Below are 27,922 nucleotides of genomic sequence, written 5' to 3'. Positions count from 1 at the left end.
AATTTTTTATGCTCTTAAATTAAGTATCTGATTTTTTTTTTTCACTGAAATTAAGTGTCTGAATTTTTTTTTTTCACTGAAATTAAGTATCTGAATAATTTTTTTCACTGAAATTAAGTATCTGAATATTTTTTTGCACCCAAATTAACTATCTGAATATTTTTTTGCACTGAAATTAAGTATCTGAATTTTTTTTTTTTCACTGAAATTAAGTATCTGAATATTTCACTAAAATTAAGCATCTGAATATTTTTTGCACTGAAATTAAGTATCTGAATGTTTTTTTTCGCTGAAATTAAGTATCTGAATATTTTTAGCTCTGAAATTAAATATCTGAATATTTTATTTTCACTGAAATTAAGCATCTGAATTTTTTTTTTCACTGAAATAAAGTATCTGAATTTTTTTTTTTTCACTGAAATTAAGTATCTTATTTTTTTTTTTGCACTGAAATTATGTATCTGAATATTATTTTTTCACTTAAATTAAGTATCTGAATATTTTTTGCACTGAAATTAAGTATTTAATTTTTTTTTTCACTGAAATTAAGTATCTGAATTTTTTTTTCACTGAAATTAAGTATCTGAATATTTTTTTTTCACTGAAATTAAGTATCTGAATATTTTTTGCACTGAAATTAAGTATCTGAATTTTTTTTTTCACTGAAATTAAGTATCTGAATTTTTTTTTGTCACTGAAATTAAGTATCTTATTTTTTTTTTTTGCACTGAAATTATGTATCTGAATATTATTTTTTCACTTAAATTAAGTATCTGAATATTTTTTGCACTGAAATTAAGTATTTAATTTTTTTTTTCACTGAAATTAAGTATCTGAATATTTTTTGCACTGAAATTAAGTATCTGAATTTTTTTTTCACTGAAATTAAGTATCTGAATATTTTTTTTTCACTCAAATTAAGTATCTGAATATTTTTTTCACTGAAATTAAGTATCTGAATGTTTTTTTCACTGAAATTAAGTATCTGAATTTTTGTTTTTCCACTGAAATTAAGTATCGGAATGTTTTTTTCACTGAAATTAACTTTCAGAATATTTTTTTTGCACTGAAATTAAGTATCTGAATATTTTTTGCACTGAAATTAAGTATCTGAATATTTGTTTCACTGAAATTAAGTATCTGAATATTTTTTGCACTGAAATTAAGTATCTGAATATTTTTTCGCACTGAAATTAAGAATCTAAATAATTTTTTCCATTGAAATTAAGTATCTGAATTTTTTTTTTTTCCACCGAAATTAAGTATCTGAATATTTTTTTGCACCAAAATTAAGTATCTGAATATTTTTTTGCACTGAAATTAAGTATCTGAATTTTTTCTTTTACTGAAATTAAGTATCTGAATATTTTTTTTCACTGAAATGAACTATCTGAATATTTTTTGCACTGAAATTAAGTATCAGAATGTGTTTTGCACGAAATTAAGCATCTGAATATTTTTTTCACTGAAATTAAGTGTCTGAATATTTTTTTGCACCAAATAAAGTATCTGAATTTTTTTATGCACTGAAATTAAGCATCTGAATATTTTTTTCACTGAAATTAAGTATCTTAATTTTTTATGCTCTTAAATTAAGTATCTGATTTTTTTTTTTCACTGAAATTAAGTGTCTGAATTTTTTTTTTTTCACTGAAATTAAGTATCTGAATAATTTTTTTCACTGAAATTAAGTATCTGAATATTTTTGCACCCAAATTAACTATCTGAATATTTTTTTGCACAGAAATTAAGTATCTGAATTTTTTTTTTCACTGAAATTAAGTATCTGAATATTTTCACTAAAATTAAGCATCTGAATATTTTTTGCACTGAAATTAAGTATCTGAATGTTTTTTTTTCGCTGAAATTAAGTATCTGAATATTTTTTGCACCAAAATTAAGTATCATATATTTTTTTTTCACTGAAATTAAGTATCTGAATATTTTTAGCTCTGAAATTAAATATCTGAATATTTTATTTTCACTGAAATTAAGCATCTGAATTTTTTTTTTCACTGAAATTAAGTATCTGAATTTTTTTTTTCACTGAAATTAAGTATCTTATTTTTTTTTTTTGCACTGAAATTATGTATCTGAATATTATTTTTTCACTTAAATTAAGTATCTGAATATTTTTTGCACTGAAATTAAGTATTTAATTTTTTTTTTCACTGAAATTAAGTATCTGAATATTTTTTGCACTGAAATTAAGTATCTGAATTTTTTTTTCACTGAAATTAAGTATCTGAATATTTTTTTTTTCACTCAATTAAGTATCTGAATATTTTTTGCACTGAAATTAAGTATCTGAATTTTTTTTTGCACCCAAATTAACTATCTGAATATTTTTTTGCACTGAAATTAAGTATCTGAATTTTTTTTTTCACTGAAATTAAGTATCTGAATATTTTCACTAAAATTAAGCATCTGAATATTTTTTGCACTGAAATTAAGTATCTGAATGTTTTTTTTCGCTGAAATTAAGTATCTGAATATTTTTTTGCACCAAAATTAAGTATCATATATTTTTTTTCACTGAAATTAAGTATCTGAATATTTTTAGCTCTGAAATTAAATATCTGAATATTTTATTTTCACTGAAATTAAGCATCTGAATTTTTTTTTTTCACTGAAATTAAGTATCTGAATTTTTTTTTTTCACTGAAATTAAGTATCTTATTTTTTTTTTTTGCACTGAAATTATGTATCTGAATATTTTTTTTTCACTTAAATTAAGTATCTGAATATTTTTTGCACTGAAATTAAGTATTTAATTTTTTTTTTTCACTGAAATTAAGTATCTGAATATTTTTTGCACTGAAATTAAGTATCTGAATATTTTTTTCACTGAAATTAAGTATCTGAATTTTTTTTCACTGAAATTAAGTATCTGAATTTTTTATGCTCTGAAATTAAGTATCTGAGTATTTTTTTCAATGAAATTAAGTATCTGAATATTTTTTTGCACCAAAATTAAGTATCTGAATATTTTTTTGCACCAAAATTAAGTATCTGAATTTTTTTTTTCACTGAAATTAAGTATCTGAATATTGTTTTTCACTGAAATTAAGTATCTGAATTTTTTATGCTCTTAAATTAAGTATCTGATTTTTTTTTTTCACTGAAATTAAGTGTCTGAATTTTTTTTTTTCACTGAAATTAAGTATCTGAATAATTTTTTTCACTGAAATTAAGTATCTGAATATTTTTTTGCACCCAAATTAACTATCTGAATATTTTTTTGCACTGAAATTAAGTATCTGAATTTTTTTTTTTTCACTGAAATTAAGTATCTGAATATTTTCACTAAAATTAAGCATCTGAATATTTTTTGCACTGAAATTAAGTATCTGAATGTTTTTTTTTCGCTGAAATTAAGTATCTGAATATTTTTAGCTCTGAAATTAAATATCTGAATATTTTATTTTCACTGAAATTAAGCATCTGAATTTTTTTTTTCACTGAAATAAAGTATCTGAATTTTTTTTTTTCACTGAAATTAAGTATCTTATTTTTTTTTTTGCACTGAAATTATGTATCTGAATATTATTTTTTCACTTAAATTAAGTATCTGAATATTTTTTGCACTGAAATTAAGTATTTAATTTTTTTTTTCACTGAAATTAAGTATCTGAATATTTTTTGCACTGAAATTAAGTATCTGAATTTTTTTTTAACTGAAATTAAGTATCTGAATATTTTTTTTTTCACTGAAATTAAGTATCTGAATATTTTTTTTTCACTGAAATTAAGTATCTGAATTTTTTTTTTTTCACTGAAATTAAGTATCTGAATTTTTTTTTGTCACTGAAATTAAGTATCTTATTTTTTTTTTTTGCACTGAAATTATGTATCTGAATATTATTTTTTCACTTAAATTAAGTATCTGAATATTTTTTGCACTGAAATTAAGTATTAATTTTTTTTTTCACTGAAATTAAGTATCTGAATATTTTTTGCACTGAAATTAAGTATCTGAATTTTTTTTTCACTGAAATTAAGTATCTGAATATTTTTTTTTCACTCAAATTAAGTATCTGAATATTTTTTTCACTGAAATTAAGTATCTGAATGTTTTTTTCACTGAAATTAAGTATCTGAATTTTTGTTTTTTCCACTGAAATTAAGTATCGGAATGTTTTTTTCACTGAAATTAACTTTCAGAATATTTTTTTTGCACTGAAATTAAGTATCTGAATATTTTTTGCACTGAAATTAAGTATCTGAATATTTGTTTCACTGAAATTAAGTATCTGAATATTTTTTGCACTGAAATTAAGTATCTGAATATTTTTCGCACTGAAATTAAGAATCTAAATAATTTTTTCCATTGAAATTAAGTATCTGAATTTTTTTTTTTCCACCGAAATTAAGTATCTGAATATTTTTTTGCACCAAAATTAAGTATCTGAATATTTTTTTGCACTGAAATTAAGTATCTGAATTTTTTCTTTTACTGAAATTAAGTATCTGAATATTTTTTTTCACTGAAATGAACTATCTGAATTTTTTTTGCACTGAAATTAAGTATCAGAATGTTTTTTGCACGAAATTAAGCATCTGAATATTTTTTTGCACTGAAATTAAGTATCTGAATATTTTTTTGCACCAAAATTAAGTATCTGAATTTTTTTATGCACTGAAATTAAGCATCTGAATATTTTTTTCACTGAAATTAAGTATCTGAATTTTTTATGCTCTTAAATTAAGTATCTGATTTTTTTTTTTTCACTGAAATTAAGTGTCTGAATTTTTTTTTTCCACTGAAATTAAGTATCTGAATAATTTTTTTCACTGAAATTAAGTATCTGAATATTTTTTGCACCCAAATTAACTATCTGAATATTTTTTTGCACAGAAATTAAGTATCTGAATTTTTTTTTTTCACTGAAATTAAGTATCTGAATATTTTCACTAAAATTAAGCATCTGAATATTTTTTGCACTGAAATTAAGTATCTGAATGTTTTTTTTCGCTGAAATTAAGTATCTGAATATTTTTTTGCACCAAAATTAAGTATCATATATTTTTTTTTCACTGAAATTAAGTATCTGAATATTTTTAGCTCTTAAATTAAATATCTGAATATTTTATTTTCACTGAAATTAAGCATCTGAATTTTTTTTTTCACTGAAATTAAGTATCTGAATTTTTTTTTTTCACTGAAATTAAGTATCTTATTTTTTTTTTTTGCACTGAAATTATGTATCTGAATATTATTTTTTCACTTAAATTAAGTATCTGAATATTTTTTGCACTAAAATTAAGTATTTAATTTTTTTTTTCACTGAAATTAAGTATCTGAATATTTTTTGCACTGAAATTAAGTATCTGAATTTTTTTTTCACTGAAATTAAGTATCTGAATATTTTTTTTTTCACTCAAATTAAGTATCTGAATATTTTTTGCACTGAAATTAAGTATCTGAATTTTTTTTTTTTTCACTGAAATTAAGTATCTGAATTTTTTTTTTTCACTGAAATTAAGTATCTTATTTTTTTTTTTTGCACTGAAATTATGTATTTGAATATTATTTTTTCACTTAAATTAAGTATCTGAATATTTTTTGCACTGAAATTAAGTATTTAATTTTTTTTTTTCACTGAAATTAAGTATCTGAATATTTTTTGCACTGAAATTAAGTATCTGAATTTTTTTTTTCATTGAAATTAAGTATCTGAATATTTTTTTTTCACTCAAATTAAGTATCTGAATATTTTTTTTCACTGAAATTAAGTATCTGAATGTTTTTTTCACTGAAATTAAGTATCTGAATTATTTTTTTTCCACTGAAATTAAGTATCGGAATGTTTTTTTCACTGAAATTAACTTTCAGAATATTTTTTTTGCACTGAAATTAAGTATCTGAATATTTTTTGCACTGAAATTAAGTATCTGAATATTTGTTTCACTGAAATTAAGTATCTGAATATTTTTTGCACTGAAATTAAGTATCTGAATATTTTTCGCACTGAAATTAAGAATCTAAATAATTTTTTCCATTGAAATTAAGTATCTGAATTTTTTTTTTTCCACCGAAATTAAGTATCTGAATATTTTTTGCACCAAATTAAGTATCTGAATATTTTTTGCACCAAAATTAAGTATCTGAATATTGTTTTTTCACTGAAATTACGTATCTGAATATTGTTTTTCACTGAAATTAAGCTCTGAATATTTTTTTCACTGAATTAAGTATCTGAATTTTTTATGCTCTTAAATTAAGTATCTGATTTTTTTTTTCACTGAAATTAAGTGTCTGAATTTTTTTTTTTTCACTGAAATGAAGTATCTGAATAATTTTTTTCACTGAATTAAGTATCTGAATATTTTTTTGCACCCAAATTAACTATCTGAATATTTTTTGCACTGAAATTAAGTATCTGAATTTTTTTTTTTTCACTGGAAATTAAGTATCTGAATATTTTTCACTAAAATTAAGCATCTGAATATTTTTTGCACTGAAATTAAGTATCTGAATGTTTTTTTTCGCTGAAATTAAGTATCTGAATATTTTTTGCACCAAAATTAAGTATCATATATTTTTTTTCACTGAAATTAAGTATCTGAATATTTTTAGCTCTGAAATTAAATATCTGAATATTTTATTTTCACTGAAATTAAGCATCTGAATTTTTTTTTTTCACTGAAATTAAGTATCTGAATTTTTTTTTTTCACTGAAATTAAGTATCTTATTTTTTTTTTTTGCACTGAAATTATGTATCTGAATATTATTTTTTCACTTAAATTAAGTATCTGAATATTTTTTGCACTGAAATTAAGTATTTAATTTTTTTTTTCACTTAAATTAAGTATCTGAATATTTTTTGCACTGAAATTAAGTATCTGAATTTTTTTTTCACTGAAATTAAGTATCTGAATATTTTTTTTCACTGAAATTAAGTATCTGAATATTTTTTGCACTGAAATTAAGTATCTGAATTTTTTTTTTTTCACTGAAATTAAGTATCTGAATTTTTTTTTGTCACTGAAATTAAGTATCTTATTTTTTTTTTTTTGCACTGAAATTATGTATCTGAATATTATTTTTTCACTTAAATTAAGTATCTGAATATTTTTTGCACTGAAATTAAGTATTTAATTTTTTTTTCACTGAAATTAAGTATCTGAATATTTTTGCACTGAAATTAAGTATCTGAATTTTTTTTTCACTGAAATTAAGTATCTGAATATTTTTTTTTCACTCAAATTAAGTATCTGAATATTTTTTTCACTGAAATTAAGTATCTGAATTTTTGTTTTTCCACTGAAATTAAGTATCGGAATGTTTTTTTCACTGAAATTAACTTTCAGAATATTTTTTTTGCACTGAAATTAAGTATCTGAATATTTTTTGCACTGAAATTAAGTATCTGAATATTTTTCGCACTGAAATTAAGAATCTAAATAATTTTTTCCATTGAAATTAAGTATCTGAATTTTTTTTTTCCACCGAAATTAAGTATCTGAATATTTTTTTGCACCAAAATTAAGTATCTGAATATTTTTTGCACTGAAATTAAGTATCTGATTTTTTCTTTCACTGAAATTAAGTATCTGAATATTTTTTTTCACTGAAATGAACTATCTGAATATTTTTTGCACTGAAATTAAGTATCAGAATGTTTTTTGCACGAAATTAAGCATCTGAATATTTTTTTCACTGAAATTAAGTGTCTGAATATTTTTTTGCACCAAAATTAAGTATCTGAATTTTTTTATGCACTGAAATTAAGTATCTGAATATTTTTTTGCACTGAAATTAAGTATCTGAATTTTTTCTTTCACTGAAATTAAGTATCTTAATTGTTTTTTTGCACTGAAATTAAGTATCTGAATATTATTTTTCACTGAAATTGAGTATCTGAATATTTATTTTCACTGAAATTATGCATCTGAATATTTTTTTGCAATTAACTTATGCATCTGAATTTTTTTTTTCACTCAAATTAAGTATCTGAATATTTTTTTTACTGAAATTAAGTATCTGAATATTTTTTTGCACCAAAATTAAGTATCTTAATTGTTTTTTTGCAACTGAAATTAAGTATCTGAATATTTTATTTTCACTGAAATTATGCATCTGATATTTTTTGCACTGAAATTATGTATCTGAATATTTTTTTACAATTAACTTATGAATCTGAATTTTTTTTTCACTCAAATTAAGTATCTGAATATTTTTTTGCACCAAAATTAAGTATCTGAATATTTTTTTGCACCAAAAGTAAGTATCTGAATTTTTTTTTTCACTGAAATTAGTATCTGAATATTTTTTTGCACTGAAATTAAGTATCTGAATGTTTTTTTCACTGAAATAGTATCTGAATATTTTTTGGACCAAATTAAGTATCTGAATATTTTTTTTCACTGAAATTAAGTATCTAAATATTTTTTGGACCAAAATTAAGTATCTGAATATTTTTTTTTTCACTGAAATTAAGTATCTGAATATTTTTTGCACTGACATTAAGTATCTGAAATTTTTTTTTCACTGAATTAAGTATCTGAATATTTTTTTCACTGAAATTAAGTATCTGAATATTTTTTGCACTCAAATTAAGTATCTGAATATTTTTTGCATTGAAATTAAGTATCTGAATATTTCTTTCACTTAAATTAAGTATCTGAATATTTTTTTCCCTGAAATTAAGTATCTGAATTTTTTATGCTCTGAAATTAAGTATCAGAATTTTTCTTTTCACTCAAATTAAGTGCCTGAATTTTTTTTTTCACTGAAATTAAGTATCTGAATTTTTTATGCTCTGAAATTAAGTATCAGAATTTTGCTTTTCACTCAAATTTAGTGTCTCAATTTTTTTTTTCACTGAAATTAAGTATCTGAATTTTTTTTTCACTGAAATTAAGTATCTGAATATTTTTTTTGCACCAAAATTAAGTATTGAATGTTTTTTGCACGAAATTAAGCATCTGAATATTTTTTGCACTGAAATTAAGTATTTGAATATTTTGTTGCACTGAAATTAAGTACCTGAATTTTTCTTTTCACTGAAATTAAGTATCTGAATTTTTTTTTTTCACTCAAATTAAGTGTCTGAATTTTTTTTTTTTCACTGAAATTAAGTATCTGAATTTTGTTTTGCACTGAAATTAAGTATTTGAATAGTTTTTGCACTGAAATTAAGTATCTGAATTTTTTTTTTTCACTGAAATTATGCATCTGAATTTTTTTTTTTTCACTGAAATTAAGTATCTGAATTTTTTTTTTTCACTCAAATTAAGTGTCTGAATTTTTTTTTTTTTCACTGAAATTAAGTATCTGAATGTTTTTTTTTCACTGAAATTAAGTATCTGAATAGTTTTTGCACTGAAATTAAGTATCTGAATATTTTTTTTTCACCCAAATTAAGTATCTGAATATTTTTTTGCACTGAAATTAAGTATCTGTATTTTTTTTTTCCCTGAAATTAAGTATCTGAATATTTTTTTTCACTCAAATTAAGTATCTGAATATTTTTTTGCACCAAAATTAAATATCTGAATAGTTTTTAGCACTGAAATTAAGTATCTGAATTTTTCTTTTCACTGCAATTAAGTATCTGAATTTTTTTTACATTGAAATTAAGTATCTTATTTTTTTTTTTCACCAAAATTAAGTATCTGAATATTTTTTTACACAAAAATTAATTATCTGAATATTTTTTTTCACTGAAATTAAGTATCTGAATATTTTTTTTCACCAAAATTAAGTATCTGAATATTTTTTTGCACTGAATTAAGTATCTGAATTTTTTTTTTCACTGAAATTAAGTATCTGAATATTTTTTCACTGAAATTAAGTATCTGAATATTTGTTTTCACTGAAATTAAGTATCTGAATATGTTTTTGCACCAAAATTAAGTATCTGAATATTTTTTTTTTACTAAAATTAAGTATCTGAATTTTTTTTTTTTCACTGAAATTAAGTATCTGAATATTTTTTTGCACCAAATTAAATATCTGAATAGTTTTTAGCACTGAAATTAAGTATCTGAATTTTTTTTTTCACTGCAATTAAGTATCTGAATTTTTTTTTTACACCAAATTAAGTATCTGAATATTTTTTGCACTGAAAATAAGTATCTGAATTTTTTTTTTCACTGAAATTAAGTATCTGAATTTTTTTTTTTAATGAAATTAAGTATCTGAATTTTTTTTTTTTTTCACTGAAATTAAGTATTTGAATATTTTTTTCACTGAAATTAAGTATCTGAATATTTTTTTCACTGAATTTAAGTATCTGAATATTTTTTGCACTGAAATTAATTGTCTGAATTTTTTTTTGTTTTTCACTGAAATTAAGTATCTGAATTTTTTTTTTTCACTGAAATTATGCATCTGAATGTTTTTTGCACTGAAATTATGTATCTGAATATTTTTTTGCAATGAAATTAAGTACCGGAATATTTTTTTTCACTGAAATTAAGTATCTGAATATTTTTTTGCACCAAAATTAAGTATTTGAATATTTTTTCACATAAATTAAGTATCTGAATAATTTTTTTCACTGAAATTAAGTATCTGAATTTTTTATGCTCTTAAATTAAGTATCTGAATTTTTTTTTTCTTCACTGAAATTAAGTATCTGAATATTTTTTTCACTGAAATTAAGTATCTGAATATTTTTTTGCACCAAAATTAAGTATCTGAATATTTTTTTTCACTGAAATTAAGTATCTGAATTTTTTTTTCACTCAAATTAAGTGTCTGAATTTTTTTTTTTTTCACTGAAATTAAGTATCTGAATTTTTTTTTTCACTGAAATTAAGTATCTGAATTTTTTTGCACTGAACTTAAGTATCTGGATTTTTTTTTGCACTGAAAGTAAGTATCTGAATTTTTGTTTTTCCACTGAAATTAAGTATCGGAATGTTTTTTTCACTGAAATTAACTTTCAGAATATTTTTTTTTGCACCAAAATTAAGTATCTGAATATTTTTTTCACTGAAATTAAGTATCTGAATATTTTTTTCACTGAAATTAAGTATCTGAATTTTTTATGATCTGAAATTAAGTATCTGAATTTTTTTTTTTCACTGAAATTAAGTATCTGAATATTTTTTTGCACCAAAATTAAGTATCTGAATATTTTTTTGCACTGAAATTAAGTATCTGAATTTTTTTTTTCACTGAAATTAAGTATCTGAATTTTTTTTTTTTTTTTTGCACTGAATTTAAGTATCTGAATTTTTTTTTGCACTGAAATTCTGAATTTTTTTTCCACTGAAATTATCTGAATTTTTTTTGCACTTAAATTAAGTATCTGAATTTTTTTGCACTGAAATTAAATATCTGAATTTTTTTTCCACTGAAATTATCTGAATGTTTTTTGCACTTAAATTAAGTATCTGAATTTTTTTTGCACTGAACTTAAGTATCTGGATTTTTTTTTGCACTGAAATTAAGTATCTGAATTTTTTTTCCACTGAAATTATCTGAATTTTTTTTGCACTTAAATTATCTGAAGTTTTTTTTTGCACTTAAATTAAGTATCTGAATTTTTTTTTTGCACTTAAATTATCTGAATTTTTTTTGCACTTAAATTAAGTATCTGAAATTTTTTTTGCACTTAAATTAAGTATCTGAATTTTTTTGTCTCTGAATTCAACTATGTTCATAAATTTAGAATACAAAAAAATTCAGATGCAAAAAATTCAGATCACACGTCCAGGTCAGCATCGGCATCACATGACCAACCTAACATACCTTGATTGGCTGGCTGTCGTTTGGACTTGAGATAGAATCCATTACTTATCCTTGGTGTCCCGATGTGTGATCTGAATTTTTTGCATCTAAATTTTTTGCATCTGAATTCTAAGGGCCGGACCGGACCCTTTGGCGGGCCGGATATGGACCCCAGGCCGCATGTTTGACACCTGTGGGTGAAGACCATCAGCTAAATATTTGACATTTCATCACATAAATACAGCATTTAATAAGAAATGAGCACAGAACATGCATTGTCCTCTGATTTATTTTGCAGGATTGTCGTAATCATCGGTGTTTATAAAACATAACTATTCAGTTCATCAATACAGTCTAGATGCAGGTCACAGGCAACAAGGCACATGCTATTACAAAAGAAACAGATCGTCAGAGGTCATTCCCAAACCTACTTATCATCATATGCTATCACTTTCACTGCATTCATGTCTTTCTAGAACCTTTAGAATGACTTTCACTGCTGCTGGTTTATGGGTGTAGTCCAGTAATCATTCAGATCTGGGATCACTCACAGGTCCGGTTTAAAATAATCAGACATAGACGGTACTGACAGCAGCTCCAGAGAAACACTTCCAAGTAACATGAATCTGAACCGACTGAAATGATGTAGTGCTTTGAATGTGCAACATCTGCTGCAACCAAAATTAGATTTTATAACTGATTTTTCATTGTCCGACTATAACCGGACACTTGAAAATAGTCGCTTTTCCATTGACCCTCAAATTGTGTGAATATAACCTGCGCATAAATATTTGCCTGATGGAAAAACGACAACTTTGCCAAAGTTTTTGCGCTGGCAAGACGTGGTTTTTCAGGCGTAGCACAAATGCTACATTGCACAAAACTGCAATGGAAAGACCTAAAACAGCATCTACATGTGGACAAGACACAAGAGAAGACAAGAGAGAAAAAAAAAATCTTTGTTTTGGTCGTGACGCTCTGAGCATATGTGGGAATAGTCAAATAGAGTGTGTGTGGACATCCACAGTGAACACAAACTTCTTACCGTTCCACAACAGTTTGTCGAATGCAGTGCTGCCTTTGTCCAGTGTGCTTCTGTAGAGCTGGTACATCTCCTTATTGTCCAACAGGATGGCCATCTTACACATCACACACAGCGACGCCAGCCACAGCCCACCACAATAAGCACTGCAGAAATACAAAAAGGAATAAAAAAAAGAGTGACAATGATGATCATTTGGATTACATAGACCTAGAAGTAAAAATCAGATCACATTCATGAGAACAGGACCAAAAGAAGAAAAAACAAAACAAAAAAACAAACCCAGTGCCTCTGGCCACAGCAGTCACCTGCACTCAAGCATAAAACCACATCCCAGGACGAAATGTACAAATAAAGAAGCCAGTGTCAACACAAGAAAACATTTGCTAAGGCCTATTTAGCTTTAATACAGCACATTATGAACCCTACTGGTACAAAAAAACTTCCATCTATCTATAAATCTATCCAGAAACCGCAGCTAGGTGGTTTGGAATTTTCACCCATTAACAAAGAAGCTTTAAAATGTGTAATAAAACTCCACATTACAGAGTTTCACAATATTATTCTGTTAGCGTCTGCCTGTAAATGTCTTCAGCTCCTCTTTTCGACCTTGGTTGTTTTACACTGTGTTCTGTTTCAGCTTTAACAGACATAACCACATGGTCAATAAGACTTTTTCATGGTCTTTTCGCCGTTACTACAGCCTCTAACACTGCAGATAAGCGCCACAGTGATAAACACGTCTCACTTTTTCCATTTCCTTTTTTCTTTTCCTTTTTGAAAGCCACTCAACCTGAAGGTAGAAAATCTCACACAGATACTTGTGTCGTTGTCAGCTCCACTGGACTCATCCTAGTTTAACCCGTAAAGACCCAGTGCTCCTTTTGTGGCAGTTCCCAAAGTAATTTTTCTTTCTAGGGATTTATCATCATTTATTATAATATTATCTTCTGTATTTAGCATTTTTTTTCAGTGAAAATCTGGTATTTTCCTATATTTAATTTATTGATCATGTAGATGTTCATTAAAGCTCATATTAAAGTTAAGGTCATTATGTCAGAAACTGCAGAAAAAGTGACTATTTCAGTTAAATCTATCATTAACTGACCATAAACCCAGAGTGTCCATCCACTGTTATTGATCCGACTCCATGGGTTTTTGTTAGAACCAGAGACACAAGACTTGGACCCAAATGCACAACCCACAGACAGGAATACAGTTAATGAGTGTTTATTAAACACGGACAGGAAAAACAGTTCACAAAAAGGCTTTTTGAATGAATCCTCGCTGGTTAGTCTGTGTGGATTCGTCACGACGTCCGAATCCAGTAAAGGGAGCTCTCTGCCCGGGTCGGGAGCACACGAGGGGAACCCGACTAGAAACAAGCAGAGAAGTGTCAGGGGACAGACCAGGTCATACACGGGAAGTCCAAAAAACAGGCAACGGTACATGGGGGAAAAGCAAAAGCACTAACCGTGAGTCCAGGCAAAAGGTCGAATACCAGTGTGGCAGAATCAGGCAGAGGTACCGATGAGGGGATCAGGCAGGCTCAGAACAACCAGGAACAATCCGGGTCAGGAACGAACAGACAGGCAGACGAACAGGTTCAGAGAAACGCTGGTAAGTAGACACAACACAAGGAAGGAATACGAACTGGCACAGGACAGGGGAAAACACAGGGCTTATATACACAGAAGGGAGGGAAGACAATGAGACACAGGTGAACAAATCAGGGCGGAGACAGGTAATCAACACAGGTGAAACATCAGGGAGAGGAAGCAAAGACACCAGACATGACACAAGAAGGAGGATTAACAAAATAAAACAGGAAATGACACACAAGACAGACAAAACATACAAGAGTCCAGGTACTGATATGACAGTTTTACTGGTGAATCAATGTTGTAGAAGATGACGGTGTTTCCACGGTAACTATGGAGCCTCTGAACGTCCAAATGGGTCATATTTGATGACCATGAAAAGATGAAAAACTGTATTTTACCTGAATTACTTCACCATATTGATGCACCTTATGTAGTTTTATTACACTTACCTGTCAAATCACTTTAACCCTTTCATGCATGAATTATGAGAACCTTAATCAAAATATTTTCCTCAGTGTTTTTATTCCTCTTTAGGCATGAAAAAACAATGCAACTGAAAATTTTGTTCTGAAAAATAAATAAATAAATTAAAATAATGTTTAAAATTTTTTTAAAAATACATAAAAAAAAATAATAATGAAAAAAAATTCTTATGAACCTATTTTTCATGAAGTTGCAAAAATGTCCATTCAGCTGGACACCATATGTTTAATTTTAGATGCACAGAAACATGTATTTACTAATAAATTGTGTGAAAACTATGGTGTGGCTTGTGATTATGCTCAGGAGAGATCTACATAATGTTACCAATTCATGCCAGAAAAGATATGTAGTGTATTAAAACTTTAATAAAGATATGTGTAAAAAACCAAAACAACAACACGAAAAGAACAACAAAATCCATGTATACAAGAGAACAGCTGTAGAATAGCTGTCCGCTGTAGTGACCAGTGTGCATGAAAGGGTTAAATTAGAGCTGCAACCGATTAATCGATTAGGTGCTTGAAGCGAATGCAAAAATTCACGATTCGATTAATCAACTCGAATTAATTGAATGGAAACATATTCTATTGCAGTTTTCCTGAATTGAAGCTTCTTTGTGCGTCACAATAAGCGTCCGTGTGAAACACAACAGTGGAACCAATGTTTAACAGCAGAGAAATGAAGGAAACAAAGCTCTGATTCAGGAGAATTGTGGTTGAATGATTTTTTTTGGATCAGTTTGAAGCGATTAATCGGTTGCAGCTCTACTTTAAATCACTGTTTTCACTTTAAATCACTGTGCCCTGAAATGTGTCAATACTGTACACTGACTATACATTTAGTTTTCTACAGATTTTGAATTAGAAGTGTTTGGTTTACAGTATTACACAGGAAGTTTTTTAGACTAAGTTTTTTAGCATGTTTTTCTGAGAGTATATACTAACCTTAATGTCAGTGTTAATCTGGTTACTAACCTTATGCTGTATGCAAAGATCCTGAATACTTACATTTCCCTTGGTATTAATAAATATCTATCTATCTATCTATCTATCTATCTATCTATCTATCTATCTATCTATCTATCTATCTATCTATCTATCTATCTATCTATCTATCTATCTATCTATCTCTATCTATCTATCTATCTATCTATCTATCTATCTATCTATCTATCTATGTTCAGAAGTTATTCAACAGTTGACATCAGTAGATGATTTTGGTTGCCAGTGGCTGTTTGGGTCTTTATGGGTTAATCAAAACAATCCATAATTCCTAATATGATGTAAAATTAAATGGGGAATTGTAATTATATTTAAATATATCTGGATATTTTGCATTCTTCTGCAATAATCAGTAGACTTCATGGACACTATAATATAAATTACATTTTTCCACCGTGTCATTCTTCCACCTCACCTTGGTCCAGTCACTGTCCATCCATCATAAGTCTGGTCTGCATATCCAGAGTTCTCAATGAGTCCGTCTCCATCCAGGTCGAACTTCATCTCCGACTCCATCACCGCCTGCCAAACCGAGAACCACAGAGATGAACCGAACATGTTTGTGACAGTGCAACCCAAACAGCAGATATCTTATATTATATTTAACCCATGCAGACCCAAACATCCACTGGTGACCGAAAGCATCTACTGACCTAAACTGTTTAATACTTGTTTATCCACTAATCCTATCAATACATGTAAATAATTTGTGCAAAATACAGTTTGTCATCTTTTCATGGTCATCAGATGTGACCCATTTGGACGTTCAGAGGCTCCGTAGTTACCGTGGAAACACCGCAATCATCTACAACATTGATTCACCAGTAAAACCCATGGAGTTGGATCAATAACAGTGGATAGACACACGTGGTTTATGTTCATTTAATGATATATTTTACTGAAACAATCACTTTTTCTGCAGTTTCTGACATAATGACCCTTAACTTTAATCTGATCTTTAAAGAACATCTACATGATCAATAAATTAAATATAGGAAAATACATCCTTTGCACTGAAAAAAAAAAAAAAAAAAAAACGCAAAATGCAGCGAATAATATTATAATAAATCGTGATAATCACTTAAGAAAAATTAAATATAGAAAAAAATATATTTTGGAACAGCTATAAAAGTAGCACTGGGTCTTTATGGGTTAAGGCTGGACAGGATCTACAATGTACCGCATGTATCACAACTCTTCATAGAATTTTTTTTTATGATGGCGGCATATTAAGACATCCCTCTTAAGAGTTAGTGGTTCATCTTAAATAGATCAAGAATGAAGGTAAATCTGGATTATAGTGAGCCTTAGATCACAGATTATTGTAGTGTTTGTGTTGCATAAATACTACTACTAATAATAATAAAAATAATAATAATAATAATGATAATACTAATATTACTACTATTACTACTACTACTACTACTAATAATAATAGTAATAATGACACTGCTAATATTACTACTACTACTACTACTACTACTACTACTACTACTACTACTACTACTAATAATAATAATAATAATGATACTACTACTACTACTACTACTATTAATAATAATAATGGTAATACTACTACTACTACTACTACTACTACTACTACTACTGCTAATAATAATAATAATAATAATAAAAATGCAATGTCAGTTAGGCTTACAAAGGAAAATGTAAACCACTTTAGAAAATATATCACCACATATATTGTGCTTCTGCCTAAATATTTTGAGAATTTTTGGCAATATCACTCAATCAATCAATCAAATTTCATTTATATAGCACCAAATCATAACAAAAGTTATCTCGTGCCACTTTACATATAGTTGGTCAAAACCAGACTCTCGAGCCAATTTCCAGAAACCCAGCAGAATCCTGCAGCACCTAATGACTCAGCCCATATCTTTTCCATATCAGATACAAATACGTCCTCAGTTACCTGGCAGATTGGCCACATGTCCTGTAAATACTGCCTGTCCTGTGTGAGATGGAAGTCTCTGTAAACCTGCAGGACAAACTTGAGGTTCAGGTCCTTCCAGTCTGCAGTGTCATGGATGAGGTAGGCATTGACCCTCTGCCACGGCTCATCATCTGGGGACAGGGTTATCGTACACAACCACAGTTAGAATAATGTCAGGATTCATCAGTCATGCCCAAGAGCATTACTGTGTGATGACAACATAACATGTTTTCAATCTGCAATTATCTGTCTCAAGCAACTTTACAAATCGAATCCTATGTTGCATTAAACAGAAATGTTCTATTACGCTGTCGCTACGAGGAAAATAGTAAGCAACCACAAGGTGTAAGGTGTCTGGTTTCTGTATTCATCATATGACTATATTGCGAAACAACCACTTGTATATGCTTTAAATACAGTCACTCATTACGTAGCTAAATTCCGACCAAATTCCTAAATAAAACTGAGCGTATTTCTAAAACATCATGCTATACAAACAACTACAAAAAAACATATCCTATAAAAGACAATAATAAGGACACATGGCTGGGCACAGAATACCATCTTCACTAAAACATCCTCGGTAATTTGCTTCCACAACAGCAGGTGGCGCCATCAGTCAGTAAAAATAAATACATAAATAAAAAGCTAGCGTTCTGCCAAAATCAACTCTGCCAAATAATGCAAATTTATTCACAGACATTTTCAGGGTCATTAGCACGTGGCTGGTTTAATTCCATTTGTCAGTATGAATAATTAAATAAATATAAGGTTCAAATAAATTCTTACGAAATATTTGCACTTTTCTGTTTTGTTTTGTAAATACAATCTAGTATAAGATGCCAATGAAATACATAAAAAGCCACATTCTCTGAACTGAATACACATTTCAGCAGAAGCCAAGAATGTTTCAAAAAGAACAGAATCTTTTAGATTTTAAGACACAACTTGAACTTTGCTAACTGGAAGGGTTAGCTGCTGTTAGCTTGTTGGCTAAAACAGTGTTTCTCAAAAAGTGGGGCGGGCCCCCCACTTTTTGCTTTTTGCTTCGCTTTGCTTTTTGCTTCGCTTTCCGGGGGGGCGCATGGAATCATTCCTAGGTGTTTATTTTTCTTCAGGTTAGCACATGAAACAGGTGGAACTAATGTTTTAGCGTTGGAGCATTCTGGACTCATTTTAGGGTTTAGGTTTGGAGAATGGACAAGGATTGGACTGGAAAAGAAAAATGTGCAGTGTTTCTGTTTTTGCACAGTTTGTACTTTGATGTTCTCAGATGTGCAACAGCCGAACACGCTAACCCGAATTGCGCCACAGAGACTGTATGAGGGATGAAATACAGTTAAAAGAGTAGAGACGATGCTGGCAGGTTTGGCTTCATACAGTCCTTTTTTGTGGATACTACACAATATCATACTATTTTAAACTGTAATCTAAATAATATGAAAACACAATTCGTACTAGTAGTCGGTCCTTCACTGGGTAAAAACCCATTAAATATTTTTGCACTGATTTATCTTCATTTCTTTTAATTCCCATTATGAGACTTTTTATCAGGTATATATTGAACAAATCATTGTTCTAACTGTGTTTAATATGTATATTTGTGTGTGTACATTTTGAAATTTGTGCCTTTTCTGTTACTTTACGTAATTATACTTGAATGGAGTAACTATGACACACAATAATTCCTCTTGGGATTAATCATGTATTACCATAAATGAACCAGTCGTCCCTGGGTGGGCTCGAACCACCAACCTTTCGGTTAACAGCCGAACGCGCTAACCGAATTGCGCCACAGAGACTGTATGAGGTGCAGAATACAGTTAAAAGAGTAGAGACGATGCGGGAAGGTTTTGGTTTTATACAATCCTTTTTCTTTTTTTTGTGAATGCTACATAATATCATACTATTTTAAACTGGAATTCAAATAATATGAAAATAAAATTATTAGTAGTAGGTCCTTCACTGGGTACCATCCCATTTGTCTGCATTTCTTCTCATTTTCATATCGATAATATTTCAATCAATCAATCAAACTTTATTTCTATAGCACTTTTCATACATGTTACATGTAGCACAAAGTGCTTCACAACAAAACCCCCCACAGTCCCGCAGTTGCAAATAAAAATACAAGCAATCAAAGTAAAATTTATAGTAAGAGTTTAATTAAAAGCTAGCCTAAAAAGATAAGTTTTAGTTTACTTTTAAAAATATGAACACTTGCAGCGGACCTCAGGTCCTCAGGTAGGCTGTTCCATAGTTTGGGGCCATAAAAGCTGAATGAGGCCTCACCATGAGTCTTAGTGTGGACTCTAGGAACAGTTAAGAGATTACTACCTGAGGACCTGAGGGTCCGAGAGGGCTCATATGTTAAAAGCAAATCAGATAAATAAATAGGGCTAAGACCATTAAGAGTTTTAAAAAACCAATAAAAGCTCTTTAAAACTGATCCTGAAGCTCACAGGAGCCAGTGCACAGACCTGAGCACTGGTGTTATATGCTCTCTCTTTCTGGTCCTCGTCAGCAGTCCGGGCTGCAGAGTTCTGGAGCAGCTGCAGCGGTGCAGTGGTCTTCTGGGGAAGACCAGAAAGGAGAGCGTGACAGTAATCAATTCGACTTGAGACAAAAGCATGTATCAAAGTCTCTGCACTGGCTCGAGAGAGAAATGGTCGTACTCTGGCAATATTTTTTAAATGATAAAAACCAGTTTTGGTGACAGACCTGATGTGTGGCTCAAAGCTAAGCTCACAATCTAGTAAAACACCCAGACTTTTAACCCTCTCAGAGGAGCCGAGTGAATGGGTTTGGAGCTTAGCTTTGAGCCTCTCCCTCTGAGCCTCAGGACCAACAATTAAAACCTCAGTTTTGCCCTGGTTGAGCTGGAGGAAGTTTGCTGCCATCCAGGACTTAATATCTAAAATACAATTAAAAAGGGTGTCGATGGGGCTGAGGTCATCTGGAGACACGGCAACATAAAGTTGAGTGTCATCAGCATAACTATGAAAGTTAATGCCGTGTCTCCTGATGACCTGTCCTAGAGGCAACATATAAAGGTTAAAAAGGGTTGGACCTAAAATTGACCCTTGGGGAACACCACGATCCATTTTGCACCTTTTTGATGAGTGTTCCCCAATACTAACATAAAAATCCCTGTTTGTTAAAAATGATTCAAACCAGTTAAAAACAGACCCAGAGAGACCAACTGTGTTATGTAATCTGTCTAAAAGAATGTGGTGGTCCACAGTGTCAAACACTGCCGTAAGATCCAACAGGACCAAGACGGCAAGCTTTTTGTTGTCCATGTTGGATCTAATGTCATTTAAAATTTGAACCAGTGCCGTCTCTGTACTATGGTGTGCTCTAAAACCAGATTGATAAAATTCTAAAATGTTGTTAGAATTAATAAAATCGTTGATCTGGTTAAAAACAATTTTCTCTAAAATTTTACTTAAAAACGCAGGTTGGACACAGGTCTGTAGTTACTGGCAAGGGAGGGGTCCAGTTTATGATTCTTGAGAAGGGGTCTGACCATGGCGGTTTTTAAGAGCTGTAGGAAAGACCCCTGTCTGCAATGAATAATTTACAATATTAAGAACATCATCATCGATAAATGTAAAAATCGATTTAAAAAGAGACGTGGGAATGGAATCTAAAAAGCAAGTGGTTGTTTTTAACTGTAAAACGACTTTGTTAAGACTCTCAGCATCAACCAGGGCAAAATTCTCCAAAGTAGCAGATAAGACAGTGGATCTGAGATAAAAGCATTGCCTGGCTGTGGTTGCTGACCTGATCTGACCTGATAGACTGTATTTTACTGGTGAAGTGACTTAAGAACATATCACAGTTGGGCATATTTGAAGGAGCACTGTTGTTGAAGATGGGGTTAATTACCGAGCTAAATGTGGAAAACAGGACCTTTGGATTATGGCGGTTGTCATTTATAAGTTTGGAGAAATATGAGTGTCTTTCTTCCTTCAGACAGTTATTGTAGTTTTTAAGTTGTTCCCTGTAAATTTCATAATTGACTGTGATTTTATTCTTGCGCCACTTTCTTTCTGCTTTCCTGCAATTTTTCTTGAGATTTTTAGTTTTTTCATTTTTCCATGGGCAGTTTTTTATTTTACCCATTTTTACTTTTAAAGGGGCTACAGCATCGAGAGTAGATTTCAATTTATTATTAAAATTGTCAACAATAAAATCACAGGAAGAGGGTAAAACGGGGCGAGGAATTTGAATTAAAATCTTGGTAAAATTTGAAGTCACTTCAGCAGTAAGATAACGCTTCTTGACAATTTGTACAGACCGGGGAGGCTGAACAATAATACTTACATTAAAAACACACAAAAATGATCTGATAGGCCAACATCCACAACAGAGACAGGATCAGCAGAAATTCCATATGTGATCACAAGATCCAGTGTGTGGCCTCTGTTGTGAGTGGGTTGTGAGACATGTTGTTTAAAATCCATACAATTTAAAATATTTAAAAATTCTGTTGCCAACAAGTCTGATTGATTATCAATGTGTAAATTAAAATCACCTACAATATAATTTTCTCATATGTTGAGTGAGCAATGGACAGGAGATCAGAGAACTGACTGATAAAGAGTGTAGAGGGCTTGGGGGGGGCGGTAAATGCAGATAAAAAGAATATGAGGATTAATTCAAACCAGAGAGTGATACTCAAATGATGAGTAGTGATTAAAAGAAACATTTTTGAAGCCGTATGAGGTGGAAAAGATTGTGGCTGTGCCACCTCCTCTTTTCCTGTGCGGGATGAGTATGCGTAGTTATAATCAGGAGGGGTGGTTTCATTTAAAATTGCCGCTCCATCAGCACCTGTCCATGTCTCTGTTAAAAACATGCAGTCTAAGTTCCTGTCAATATCATATCATTAATTACAAACGATTTATTTGACAGTGATCTCACGTTTAAAACTGCCGTTTTAAAAGTCCCTGAGGGATTGTTCTCCTCGGTTCCGTGCATGCGCAGGGGCACAAGATGATTTAAGTTTATGGACTTACGACCGATCCTCTGTCTTTTAGATTTGTATGTTATGTGGACTGGAATATTGTGCGCCGGTATACTTAACTCTGATGAGGTCCGAAGTCATTCCTGAGACTGCGAGGATGTGGATGTTCTATTCTATTGTTAATTGCCTTTTCCTCTTTTCCATTTTTATAGTAACACACTACTTTCTGCAGTACAATACTGTTCAAATAATTGTCACAACGGTATGGTACCAAAGTGTGTTCCAACCCTAATCCAACAAAGTGGAAGTGCTGCTGGGTCTTCTTCTTGGTGATTATCCACAGGTGCTCTCTGGAAACTTGTGGTGTGTCTGGTTGTTTAGAGTCAAAAAAAAAAAAAAAAAAAAAAATCTGCATTCGCATGCTAGGCACACTGTAGGATTTGTGTAAAAATAAAATGTCTTTATTAATTCATGGCATTTTTAAAAAATACAGTCAACGTGTTGCAACCTCTGGTCTTCATCAGGGCTTTTTTCACTAGTGAGTTGCACACCTTCATACAATCACTTTGATGACCTGAAGGAGGGAGGTGTGAGGGGAAAGAAAAGAGAGAAACAAAAAAAACATGCATACAGACAAACATATACATTTGCACACATATACACACACGCACACAAATAATAATAATAAAATAAATAAATTAATTAATTAAAAAAATAAAAAATGAAAAAGAAAAAATAATAATGAAAAAAATATATTAAAAAAAATAAATCAACAAAAAAAACACAAAGAAGTATATTAAAAAAAAAAAAAAAAAAAAATATATATATATATATATATATACATATATATATATATATATAATATATATATATATATATATATATATATATATACACAAATACACATTGAGGTTTTCCTTTAAATAGTACTGTTCCGTTCCATGTGACGTCAGCCCGCTTAGCTCAGTCGGTAGAGAATCAGACTCATAATCTCAAGGTTGCTGGTTCGAGCCCCACAGTTGGGCGCAAACATTTGGAGGAGAGGTGGGATTGTTCATCGTTCAAACTTTCACTAAGTGCTGTGAGAAATGCCACATCGGTAGGTATAGCTTTAACAAAACATTACTATAAACAAAGCAGTCGTCCCTGGGTGAGTTCGAACCACCAACCTTTCAGTTAACAGCCGAACTGCGCCACAGAGACACACATGCCCATATATGGCCGTACAGAACCCTCATGAAATAACTTCCGGTGCTGCGCAGAACCAATTGAGGTTTTCCTTTAAATAGCAGTGTTCCGTTCCATGTGACGTCCAGCCCGGCTAGCTCAGTCGGTAGAGAATCAGACTCATAATCTCAAGGTTGCTGGTTCGAGTCCCACGTTGGGTGGCAAACAGTTTTTTTTTTAATCCACCTTCTGATACTTTGTTGACACGTGATCCGTGTTTTTGCCCCATTCTCGCACTTTCAGCTCACTTTTTCAGATCAATGTCCTTAAAATCTCTGTTGCAGACTGACACAGCTCTGCTCTTCAAATGTCAATCACCCACAGCTCGTGCAGACGGGACGAGGTCACAGGCCCCGCCCACTTTCCTCGTTTCCATAGCGACAAACATATTAAATGGAAATTAAGTATCTGATTTTTTTTTCAACTGAAATTAATGTCTGAATTTTTTTTTCACTGAAATTAGTGTCGGAATTTTTTTTTCACTGAATTAAGTATCTGAATATTTTTTTCACTAAAATTAAGGTATCTGAATTTTTTATGCTCTGAAATTAAGTGTCTGAATTTTTTTTTTCACTCAAATTAAGTATCTGAATATTTTTTTCACTAAAATTAAGTATCTGAATTTTTTATGCTCTGAAATTAAGTATCTGAATTTTCTTTTCACTCAAAATAAGTGCCTGAATTTTTTTTTTTTCACTGAAATTAAGTATCTGAATTTTTGATGCTCCTAAATTAGTATCTGAATTTTGCTTTTCACTCAAATTAAGTGTCTGAATTTTTTTTTTTCACTGAAATTAAGTATGCTGAAATTTTTTTCACTAAAATTAAGTATCTGAATTTTTTATGCTCTGAAATTAAGTATCTGATTTTTCTTTTCACTCAAAATAAGTGCCGGAATTTTTTTTTTTCACTGAAATTAAGTCTCTGAATTTTTTATGCTCCTAAATTAAGTATCTGAATTTTGCTTTTCACTCAAATTAAGTGTCTGAATTTTTTTTTTCACTGAAATTAAGTATCTGAATATTTTTTCACTGAAATTAAGTATCTGAATATTTTTTGCACCAAAATTAAGTATCTGAATATTTTTTTGCATTGAAATTATGTATCTGAAGTTTTTTGCACGAAATTAAGCTCTGATATTTTTCAACGGAAATTAAGTAATTTGAGATATTTTGTTGCACTGAAATTAAGTATCTGAATTTTTTTTCACTCAAATTAAGTGTCTGAATTTTTTTTTTTTTTCACTGAAATTAGTATCTGAATTTTTTTTTTTGCACTGAAATTAAGTATGTGAATACGTTTTTGCACTGAAATTAGTATCTGAATTTTTTTTTCACTGAAATTAAGTATCTGAATATTTTTTGCACTGAAATTAAGTATCTGAATATTTTTTGCAATGAAATTAAGTATCTGAATTTTTTTTTCACTCAAATTAAGTATCTGAATATTTTTTTCACTGAAATTAAGTAATTTAATTTTTATGCTCTGAAATTAAGTATCTGAATTTTTCTTTTCACTCAAATTAAGTGCCTGAATTTTTTTTTTTTTCAGTGAAATTAAGTATCTGAATATTTTTTTTCACTGAAATTAAGTATCTGAATATTTTTTTCACCAAAATTAAGTATCTGAATTTTGTTTTTTCACCAAAATTAAATATCTGAATATTTTTTTTTGCACCGAAATTAAGTATCTGAATATTTTTTTTGCACGAAATTAAGCATCTGAATATTTTTTGCACTGAATTAAGTATTTGAATATTTTGTTGCACTGAAATTAAGCACCTGAATTTTTCTTTTTCACTGAAATTAAGTATCTGAATATTTTTGGCACTGAAATTAAGTATTTGAATATTTTTTTGCAATGAAATTAATTGTCTGAATTTTTTTTTTGTTTTTCACTGAAATTAAGTATCTGAATATTTTTTGCACTGAATTAAGTATTTGAATATTTTTTTTGCACTGAAATTAAGTATCTGAATTTTTTTTTGCACTGAAATTAAGTATCTGAATTTTTTTTGCACTGAAATTAAGGTATCTGAATTTTTATTCTCTTAAATTCAGTATCTGATTTTTTTTTTTTCACTGAAATTAAGTGTCTGAATATTTTTTTTCACTGAAATTAAGTATCTGAATTTTTTTTTTTTCAATGAAATGAAGTATCTGAATTTGAACACTTCTGACTGGCAGTGTGTATATTATTTGTGCAGTTGATAACAGCTTTCTGCTGCTTTCATTCTACTTACACAGTGTAAGTTTAACACACAATAATTTGTCTTGCGATTAACAAAACATTACTATAAACCAAAGCAGTCGTCCCTGGGTGAGTTCGAACCACCAACCTTTCAGTTAACAGCCGAACTGCGCCACAGAGACACACATGCCCATATATGGCCGTACAGAACCCTCATGAAATTACTTCCGGTGCTGCGCAGAACGAATTGAGGTTCTCCTTTAATAGCAGTGTTCCGTTCCATGTGACGTCAGCCCGGGCTAGCTCAGTCGGTAGAGAATCAGACTCATAATCTCAAGGTTGCTGGTTCGAGCCCCACCTTGGATGCAACCTTTTTTTTTTAATCCACCTTCTGATACTTGTTGACACGTGATCCGTGTTTTTGCCCCATTCTCGACACTTTCAGCTCACTTTTTCAGATCAATGTCCTTAAATCTCTGTTGCAGACTGACACAGCTCTGCTCTTCAAATGTCAATCACCCCAGCTCGTGCAGACGGTACGACGTCACAGGCCCCCGCCCACTTTCCTCGGTTTCCATAGCGACAAACATATTAAATTGAAATTAAGTATCTGATTTTTTTTTTTCACTGAAATTAAGTGTCTGAATATTTTATTTTCACTGAAATTAAGTATCTGAAAATTTTCACAGAAATTAAGTATCTGAATATTTTTTTCACTGAAATTAAGTATCTGAATGTTTTTTTTGTACTGAAATTAAGTATCTGAATATTTTTTTGCACTGAAATTAAGTATCTGAATGTTTTTTTTGTACTGAAATTAAGTATCTGAATATTTTTTTGCACTGAAATTAAGTATCGGAATTTTTTTTTTCACCGAAATTAAGTATCTGAATTTTTTTTTTCCACCGAAATTAAGTATCTGAATATTTTTTTGCACCAAAATTAAGTATCTGAATATTTTTTTGCACCAAAATTAAGTATCTGAATTTTTTTTTTCACTGAAATTAAGTATCTGAATATTGTTTTTCACTGAAATTAAGCATCTGAATATTTTTTTCACTGAAATTAAGTATCTGAATTTTTTATGCTCTTAAATTAAGTATCTGATTTTTTTTTTCACTGAAATTAAGTGTCTGAATTTTTTTTTTTCACTGAAATTAAGTATCTGAATAATTTTTTCACTGAAATTAAGTATCTGAAATTTTTTTGCACCCAAATTAACTATCTGAATATTTTTTTGCACTGAAATTAAGTATCTGAATTTTTTTTTTCACTGAAATTAAGTATCTGAATATTTTCACTAAAATTAAGCATCTGAATATTTTTTGCACTGAAATTAAGTATCTGAATGTTTTTTTTCGCTGAAATTAAGTATCTGAATATTTTTTGCACCAAAATTAAGTATCATATATTTTTTTTCACTGAAATTAAGTATCTGAATATTTTTAGCTCTGAAATTAAATATCTGAATATTTTATTTTCACTGAAATTAAGCATCTGAATTTTTTTTTTCACTGAAATTAAGTATCTGAATTTTTTTTTTCACTGAAATTAAGTATCTTATTTTTTTTTTTGCACTGAAATTATGTATCTGAATAATTTTTTCACTTAAATTAAGTATCTGAATATTTTTGCACTGAAATTAAGTAAATTTTTTTTCACTGAAATTAAGTATCTGAATTTTTTTGCACTGAAATTAAGTATCTGAATATTTTTTCACTGAAATTAAGTATCTGAATTTTTTTTCACTGAAATTAAGTAT

The 27,922-nt window shown here is 29.2% G+C and overlaps 1 protein-coding gene and 1 non-coding gene across 2 annotated transcripts in view; both read right to left on the bottom strand.

The window, feature by feature from the left end:
- Positions 1–17,927, bottom strand: part of LOC115438354 (uncharacterized) — a gene marked incomplete at its 5' end in the record, with an annotated part of 57,710 nt that extends 39,783 nt beyond the window's left edge. Inside the window, 3 exons of the mRNA XM_030161930.1 lie at positions 12,733–12,875; positions 16,233–16,339; positions 17,751–17,927. Coding sequence (XP_030017790.1) covers positions 12,733–12,875; positions 16,233–16,339; positions 17,751–17,927 — 427 coding nt within the window. The remainder of the gene's footprint in view (positions 1–12,732; positions 12,876–16,232; positions 16,340–17,750) is intronic.
- Positions 17,928–19,498: 1,571 nt separating this feature from the next.
- Positions 19,499–19,573, bottom strand: trnan-guu (transfer RNA asparagine (anticodon GUU)). Its single transcript has one exon. It is a non-coding gene; the product is annotated as a tRNA-Asn (tRNA).
- Between the last annotated feature and the right edge of the window lie 8,349 nt (positions 19,574–27,922).

The sequence above is a fragment of the Sphaeramia orbicularis genome, chromosome 18 (genome assembly GCF_902148855.1).
Source record: "Sphaeramia orbicularis chromosome 18, fSphaOr1.1, whole genome shotgun sequence".
Taxonomy (NCBI): Eukaryota; Metazoa; Chordata; class Actinopteri; order Kurtiformes; family Apogonidae; genus Sphaeramia; species Sphaeramia orbicularis.
The sequence above is the reverse complement of the archived record's forward strand: the minus strand, read 5'-3'. Positions and strand labels throughout refer to the sequence as shown.